Consider the following 8598-nt stretch of genomic DNA (forward strand, 5'->3'; position numbering starts at 1 on the left):
TCTAAAAACGTGCATTTTAATCTACACCTGTACCAGTGGTGTTTACCTAGTGATACAGTACATGCAATGTATTGGTTAGATCAAAATAGGCACAATGGCAGCAGCTGCTCTTTTTGTTCATTACTGCCCAGAACAAATGTCCTTGATATGGCTGAAGTGTTGGCGCCACCTTGAGGGCAGCATTAGTACTTGAACTTTTAAAATGTTGGGGGGCTTCATATGAAGGGTACAGATCCAGGACAAATCACATGACTTCCATATTGTTGAACACTGCCATTAAAAAAAAAACTAAAATACACGACATACATGCATAGACACATCTAGACACAAACTCAAAAACTATGGAAAAACTACAACCACTTGTTTATAGACTTCGATGTGGGATGTCTGCATGACCTGCACAAAGATATACGAAACACAATAGCTGCAATCACATGGATTTATCTGTGGCTGTGTATCAGTATATATTGAATTGGGTTTCTTTGTTAAGTTTGTGTTTGACTGCACCGAGCTCTGGAGCTGACACCCAGATCCGTCTGCTTCCTATATGGGGGAGGGAGGGACCACTGTGCCTCATTCATGTTGTAAGGAGTGAGTAAAGGCAGTTGGCACTCAGGTGGTAGTAATATCTCAGAAACAAAATCAAACTTATACTGACAGACAGTTCACAGCTCAATCCTTTGCTGCTCTGTTTTCTTCCTCTTTTCCTTATGGGTGTCGGCCCCTGACAGGCTCTTATTAAGACCTATCATCATGTCCAGCCGCCGATCAATAGGACAATGACAAGCATGTAACCATGGCAATTTGAGAAATCAAATTGTCGATAGCGCCGCACCTTGGGGGCCGTCCAATGTCAGGGCAGCGTTCCCTCGGCCTTCGACGGACCCCTGCGATCGATAGGTCCCTCGGCCACCTTAAATGAAGGGTGGGCTCCACAGATTTGCCCAGAGGGCTGAAAGTTATGCATTGGTCCGGCAATTTGGTCTTTGGTTTTGTGACATCCAAGCGAGTTTTTTAATCTAAAGCAATTTGCGTTAGGTGTTCAAGGGCGAAAAGAAGACATTTGAAAAAAAAATACTCCGATGGCCTCAAGTGCTTTTTCAATTCCATGTCTTTATTGAAAGAAAACAAAAAAAAGGAATGACTTTAGTGTCACCTTCTGCCTGAATAACGAGAAAATCCTATGTTTTATTTTTGACTTGTATGATAGATAATACGGTGAACAATGAAACATTTTGTCCGTTTCAATACTTCCAAGTCTGTAAAAGAGGAACGATGATACGACTGCGACCGCATCAGGCAAAGTTCAATCTCTCAGGGGTTTCGCAATAGAAGCGCGCGGGGGGAGGCCGCCAGCCGACCCGTGGGTGGGGACAGGATTGTGACTGCGCCTTAAAAGAGAGTGGGAGAGCAATCGACTCTGTGGCCTCGGCATATTCAAGGTAACATTGTACAATTGGTGCCGATTTAAACAATCTCAGTGTCATCTTTAGTAGTGCATTGTCCATTTTTGGGGATGTAGCTTTAGAAACTGTGGTTCGACTTCATGCCCTTCACTGAGCGTCTAACCCCTCTGTGTAATGCCTTGCAGGGATCAGCCATGGCTGCAGGAGCGAAGCAGACCTGCTACGAGGGCAGCGCAGTCCAGAGGTTCCAGTTCTTCCTGGAGCAGTCCGGAGAGCACGAGGCCGTTCTGCAGAGTGTCCGCCGCCTCCTGCCGGGAGAATTTAAAAGGTGCACGGAGGGAGGCTGGAGTGTAACACTTCGCTCGCTTCTTAAATCATCTTCTCCCTCCTTCCTTTTAGACTGCGCACCGCGACGCAGCAGAGAGGTCACGAGTGCCCTCTCTCTGTCTTTCTGTGCTTTTCGAAAGGAGTGGGATTGTGTCGCTGCCTGACCGAGGCCTCGGCTAATTGCTCCTCTCAAAATGTTGTCTTTCGTTAAAGGGAGATGGAATTACCAGTGGTTTTTCACGCAGGCACAAAGCTGATGGTGCACACTCGTGATGCCGTTTCCACTGGTCAAAAGTTTCTCTTGTTTTAATGGGGCTTGTGCCCATTTCCCACATCTCGACAAGCCTGTCATACAGTGCAGAGGGGGTGGCGTGGCCAGACAGCACAGTGCAATTTTCAAAACATTTTTGCATGATATATTTTAGCTTTTTAGTGTTTGCTCGTGTTCAATTTTACGTCAATTGTAAAAGCACATAGAAATACAACTTCAAGTGTTATCAAATTTCACACCCAAATACAAGTAAGAGGAAATATATTCTTGGAAAGGTGACACAAAAAAATATAGGTATTAATCAACAACATACAACACACAGACGCAAGCACACAGGCATCGTGCTAATCGGGCAATTCAAAAGAAATTCATTTCAATTCTGATCTCTCCTACTTCCCATTCGTTCATTCGCTTTTCATTCTGTCACGTGTCACTGTAGGATTGGAGCGGCTAAAAGTGGCCTGGACGTTCTCGGCGTTGGAAGTGGTGGAGGTATGTGGTGAAATACAACAGCCGGCAATTGTCGTGTCACTTTTGCGAGAGGTGAACGCATTACGCCGATTGCTGCACAGCATGCCATGAGTTAAACGTGTGAGTCGACCTTTAATCAGCTGCGCGGTCCTTTCAGAAATGTTTGCAGTGTTCAAATACGTGTTGGGCCTTGAGATTTCCGTTTTCAGTGAACTTCCTGGTTCATTCCAGGGGAGGTGGACGTCCAGATGCTCTCTCTGCTGCGGTCTACGTTCCCCGCTGTTCCCATCACTGCGGACATCGTGGAGGGCAGCTCTGAGCTCACCGACAACTTCAAAGGTGTCAACAATTCAAAACTCACTCTGCGTTTTCTTCCTTAGTAGAAGATTCGACCGTGTAATGAAATGCCTTTTGAAGCCTCAGGTCAGGTATGATCGTGAATTCTGCTTGAAACCCCTGCATCCGCTGTAAGGGTATGTTTACACTGCCTGGTGAACGTATTAAAAGGAGTGAAAAAAGATTTCATCTGATGAACTTCTACCACGTCATCATGCTGACGATGGCGTTTTAAATGGACCACCAGGTCTCCCCCCCTCTCTGAGTCGATTGTTGGACCGAACTCGGTAACTGGGGCAGAACATCCTCGGTCGGGGAGGTGACCGAGAACCCTACGGTCACTCAAACAGTGCCTCAGAAGTCCTCTGCAGAGTCACAGGCAATCCGGCCTTTATGAAAGAGCAGCTGAACAGAAGCCGCTTTCTAAATAAGGCGCTGCCCTTTATTGCTTTTTTTATTTCATTGCTTTTTAATGTATATTCCGATACATCTCAATGTTATTGACTATGTTCCCTTTATCTCCAAATTTCAGCTTTGGTGGCAAAGACCACCGACCTTCAGAAGATCTCATTTGCTTGGCATATCATGCACAGCGGGGACTATGAGAAGCAAGTGGAAGCAAAGGGAGACGTGAAGAAATTTGACTTCATACACATGATCCAGGTATTAGGACTTTTGCTTTTTAGACATGCAGTTTACAAATTGTGTAATTGGCAAGAAGACTGTGGGTTCACTGTTCTGGTCTATTGACCCAAATGTTTTCTCCACGTTGTCCTGGATTTCCCCCCCTGAAAGAGAGGTTGTTAAATGTTTGCAGAATATCACTTATCTCACTTTTTGTTAGCTGTTCAGTTTATTTGGTGTTCCCCACTGTGACCTTTGCTGCTGTTTGAATCAACCCACAGTAGGGAGCAGAATCTCATCTGCCAAAGTTTGCAATGTTACAATTAATGTATCAAACGGTTGTACATCCAACGACAACAATAACAAGAATAATAATGTTAATAATGATCAAATGTTAAAACACAGTGACAAATTGCTTCACAATGAGCAAGATAACAAATCAATAAAATGACAGTTGAATTATTAAAGTAATTAAGATAAAATAAACAACTGAGATACAATCAGGAAAGTCTTTCTGGTCGAAATGACATGCAAGGATAGAGCGTATATAAAAATGGGTGTACTCGCCCGGGTCAATGCGGAAGTGCCTGAAACCTGTATTCTCTTGAATGACCAGCAGAGGGCGAATCCATGGTCCGTTTCTGTAGAAGTCTCTGGCTCTACTTCTCACTTGATTCATAACGTCAGTAAACATTTTCATGAGGAGTTTATGGTCTCAACCTCTAGTTTCATGTGCTCTTCAATACGGCATGATGTCCAATTAGTAAATGATGGTCCCATTTAGAGTAAAATAGACGTTAAAGCACCGTATGCAGTGTGTGCTTTTCTCTGGCAGGTCCCTTGGGGGCCCTGACTGCAAAGGCCCTGTCCCATTTAGTTTTTAACCTGGCCTTTGGAACAGTGAGAAGGATTTCAGACTATGCAATGGTTCGTTTAGCGGATAAAAATGTCTGAACTATAATCAGGAGCCAGGCCACCTAGACAAGGCCCTGGCCAATCGTGAAGAAGCCAGTGTAAAGAGGCTCAAATAGATGTGATATGATTGAGCCTCTTTAACAGTCGAGCAGAGCAGAGTTCTGATCAGTCTGGGGTCGTTTCAAGGGTTTTTGTGTTTACGCATGAATAAAGACAGTTGCAACAATCAAGGCCCGAGGACATCTTAGCATGTACAATGATTCAAGTGCTCTGAGCAAACCGGACGTGGGTGAACACATATGGAAAGCATGTGCGTGCATGTGTTCCGTCTTCAATCTGAAAATTGGAATAAATGTTCCCAACAACTGTCCTGAACAGATGCTCTATTATGTGGAAAACCTCACTGACACCATCAAGTTCTACCACAACCTTCTGAAAAGCAACGGCAGACTTATGATCATCATTGAAGCAGGTAGGTTTTACTTCGCTTTGTCTAACGTGTGCAACACGATGGAGTTATGATTCTTATATCACTGCTGTGAAACCTCTGACCTCGTTTCTTATACGCTCTGTTGCTTTTCTGCTCCTCTTCCTCTTAACATGATCCCTACTGAAGAGCAAAGATATAGTTCAATCTTGAATTTGACTTCATTCACCAAGTTCATTTTAACTAAACAAAAAAAGAGTTATCTGGAATTACTCTATCGTATTTAATCTCATTCTATCCAGCCAACGCTGGCTGGGACACCCTGTGGAAGACTTACAAGAAGGAGCTCTGCGTCGACGCCATCACCGAGTACTGCTCGTCGGGGGAGGTGGTCGCCAGCGTGAAGAGCCTGGGCCTGAAGTACGAGGAGCACACCATCCACAACACCTTTGACATCACCGAGTGCTTCGATCCGAGCAGCGCCACCGGAGAGTGCATGCTGAGCTTCATGACAGCCAAAGATCACTTCTACCAGTCCTTCACCCCGGAGATCCGAGCAGGCGTGTTGGACCTCCTCAGAAACAAGTGCTGCGCTGACAAAGGTGGCAGGTTGTTCTTCGACAGCAGTTTGAGCTGCATACTGGTTCATGCCTGAGTGCGCCCTCCTCTCGTCTCTCCTGCGGCCTTCAGTTAACCCTGACATTTGATCACATGACCCGTATATATGAAGATTTACAGCGTGTGGTAGTTTTCAGTTACTTCAGCCAAAACTCTTAAAAGCAAGTCAGTCACATTTCTGTAAGACTGTCTCTCAATAAATGCTATATAACAGTTTTTCCATTATTTGAGTTTTACTGTTCTTTCGTACATTCAGACGAATCATATTTTTGAACTTCTGAATTCTAGAAGCTTGGTCGTGGGACAGGGGCAAATCAGAACAACTGTGTAACACGGGATAACAGGTATCCTGTCCATCTGGACACGTCTATCAGCAAGAGCAAACTAATTACACAGGGCAAATGCACTATAATAATGCTTAAAATGTAAACTAAAAACTTTAACCAATCAATCTCCAGCCAGTGGAGGTGCATGGACCTGCATTTTAAAAGTTAACCTTCTAAACATATTCAGAACTGCTTTTAATGTGTGACGTGTATTTTATATTTCTAGTTCATTGATTATATTTGCTTTCCTCTGATTAGAACGTGCGTAAAGTGTCTTTGAGCATTGTTAAAAGCCCTATATGAACAAAATGTATAATATCATTGTTATTAATTATTATTATTTCATCCCATGTCTATCCCATGTCCATGTCTAAAGCAGGAGCAGAAGCTGGTGAAGGATTAACATCAAGAAACAGAATGAAAATGTATTAAAGTATATATAAAAAAAACTTCATCCACCCTCTCATGATGATGCGTTCCAATATTTGTATCGCAACTAAACCCACTGTAGTTGCATAAAAAGTAGGTAAATATTTAATTCAAATGTCACAAATCAAACCTTCATAGCTGTTATGTATTATTATTAGACCTTGGTTAGTAATTAAAGGAGCTGATTTCTCTCGCCCATGATGCTGTTCACTGCAGAGCCAGCAGATGGCACTACACATCTGCATACTACACACTGCTCGGCTGCAGTGACTCCAGCAGATGGCACACTGACCTCACACCGCCATGTAAAAGTACAGCCAAAGAGTAAAGAACACCAACTTTTATCAAACATAAGCCAGAAAACAGCATGTCTAATGTGTGGAAAGCAACTGCACGTTCCCACTCAGCAGGCCGGTGCGGAGGCACTTCCACAGTTGCACCATGTTGCGGCTGCATGAGCGCGGAGTCACGTCCAACCGCCGGGGTCCCGCGTCTCCAGCTATCTCGCAAATGTATCCTGGCTGCTCATTTACCTCATTAGCTTTAATAGGCCAGTAATTGAAATTCATCAGAAATTCTTGTCAGTACACCCCCCCCCCCCCACCCCCCACCCACCCCTGATGTCAGTGGGCTCCCAGCACCTGCTCAGGCTCCATTACCGGGGGCCCCTCGCTGGGCCCCTCTCCTGCCGCGGAGTGACAAGAGCATTAGTCACCGAGATAATCAACCCCAAGACGTTGTTCGCCGCTAATGCTCATCAAGAACTATTTACTCCACACGCCAGTTGGTGGCTTATCAAAGAAGGCGTTCTCGGCAAGATGAATGGGCGAGTAAATGTTAACGGATCACGTTGTTTGCCCGGTTGATTGATTAGATCATAGGATCGGTGAACAGCTGGATATTGTTCAATTGTTAGCTGGATATGTTTTTTATTTACTATCAGTGGCTCTCCCGAGTGTCTGATGTACCTGTGTTTACATTTCCCCTATGACTCTCAGCCGTATGATATTGTGCAGGCGGGCGGGACAGTACTGGATCCATAAATACTTCCTTGCCGCATTACAGGTCAGACGCTGCGGCTTCGCCAATAATTTCGACTTAGTTGTGTGAGAAGCCTCCAGGTGAGTGCTTTCTTTCAGAAAAGCTTGCTTCAGTCCATCCGGCCATGCAGCTATCAGAGCTGAACTTCCAGCCTCTGGCTCTCAGGCGCTCATCAGTTCACCTTTAGCACATCTTTATTGTAATAAGCAAAGAGGCCATGTGTTCAAAGTTTGAATATAATTGTCAGGTCTTCATCTGGGCATGCCATGGTGGTTTCTCTCTCTCTGATGTGGTGACTTATTTGGGTGCAGCAAGCTTCAAATGTCTTGTGTCTATTTGTTGCCTTTTAGTGCTGAGGCCCAACACAGAGAAGACACTTGACCTATCCTAGAATAAATGGATTGATATCAAAAGGAAAAATAATACATACACCACTTGAAACCAAAGCTAAAGCAGGACATATTATTGACAAGTTGCACAAAACAGTATTTCTTCATGTAAACAATTTTTAATTTCACAAATTACTATTTGATGAAGATGGCTTCATTGGTAGTGTTTTCACACTGATGTCTTCTGACAGGCCATATAAAAATGTATTTTCCTGTGTATAGACCTGCAACAGTAAATTCATAATTGTGTTACAAGATCTTTCTGCTAATAGTTTCAGGAGCTTATTAAAAATGACCAGACAAAAAAATGTCAATTGATGAGAACATACAGGGAGTTACACCTAATCCTGGCTTCCGCCTGCACATTTATCATACCGCCGCCCCTCCCACTTGTGTTTAAAGACAAACCAGTGATGGCATAATTTTTTTCTTTTTTTCCCTAAGGTGGATATTTACAGTTTGGCCATAACTGACTCTTCAGATGTCTATCTTCTTTAATACAGCTCTACTCTCCTGGTCCCCTTTGTGTCGGGCCAGAGGCGTCCTCCATCGGCCCTCATGTCAGTGTTTTAGACCTCTCTGAGACCGGAGCAGGACATAGACTGGCCCCTGAAATACATCACACGCACACACTCTAATGGGCTGCGGCTGCGGCCGGGGCCTTGAAATATAGCTCTGATACGGGCGCTGCGAATGGCTGGCCTCCGCAGCATACTTCGTCCTGGAGGATTAGTCCTGTTTAGCAGCTGCTGAGTACAGCTGTCCACAGTCCAGAGGAATGTCACAGTTCCACTGACGATGGAGGATTTTGCTCTGCCTTTTTGTAACCATTTTTGGCTGACGTCAATTAAATCAGCGCAAAACAAGTTTCAGAATGGAGTCATTTCTCGCCTCACAGAGGTTGATTCGTGCCGCGGAGAGTCGCCGGTTTAAGTCGATCCGATGCGATTCCGAGGTGACTCTGCTCCAATCAACTTTACCTTTGTCGGTCTCGTTAATCTGGTGATCCAGGGGCCTC

At 44.5% G+C, this 8598-nt stretch overlaps 1 protein-coding gene across 1 annotated transcript; it reads left to right on the forward strand.

Moving 5' to 3' along the window:
* The first annotated feature begins 1302 nt into the window (after window positions 1-1302).
* On the forward strand, window positions 1303-5620 carry LOC118282525 (histamine N-methyltransferase A). The gene is made up of 7 exons (XM_035603688.1): window positions 1303-1442; window positions 1592-1734; window positions 2444-2496; window positions 2707-2814; window positions 3344-3474; window positions 4729-4822; window positions 5080-5620. The coding sequence occupies exons 2-7, from the start codon at window positions 1601-1603 to the stop codon at window positions 5430-5432; spliced, it is 873 nt and encodes a 290-aa protein (XP_035459581.1). The 5' UTR covers window positions 1303-1442; window positions 1592-1600; the 3' UTR covers window positions 5433-5620.
* Window positions 5621-8598: the final 2978 nt, after the last annotated feature.

This window comes from Scophthalmus maximus, chromosome 14 (genome assembly GCF_022379125.1).
Source record: "Scophthalmus maximus strain ysfricsl-2021 chromosome 14, ASM2237912v1, whole genome shotgun sequence".
NCBI lineage: Eukaryota > Metazoa > Chordata > Actinopteri > Pleuronectiformes > Scophthalmidae > Scophthalmus > Scophthalmus maximus.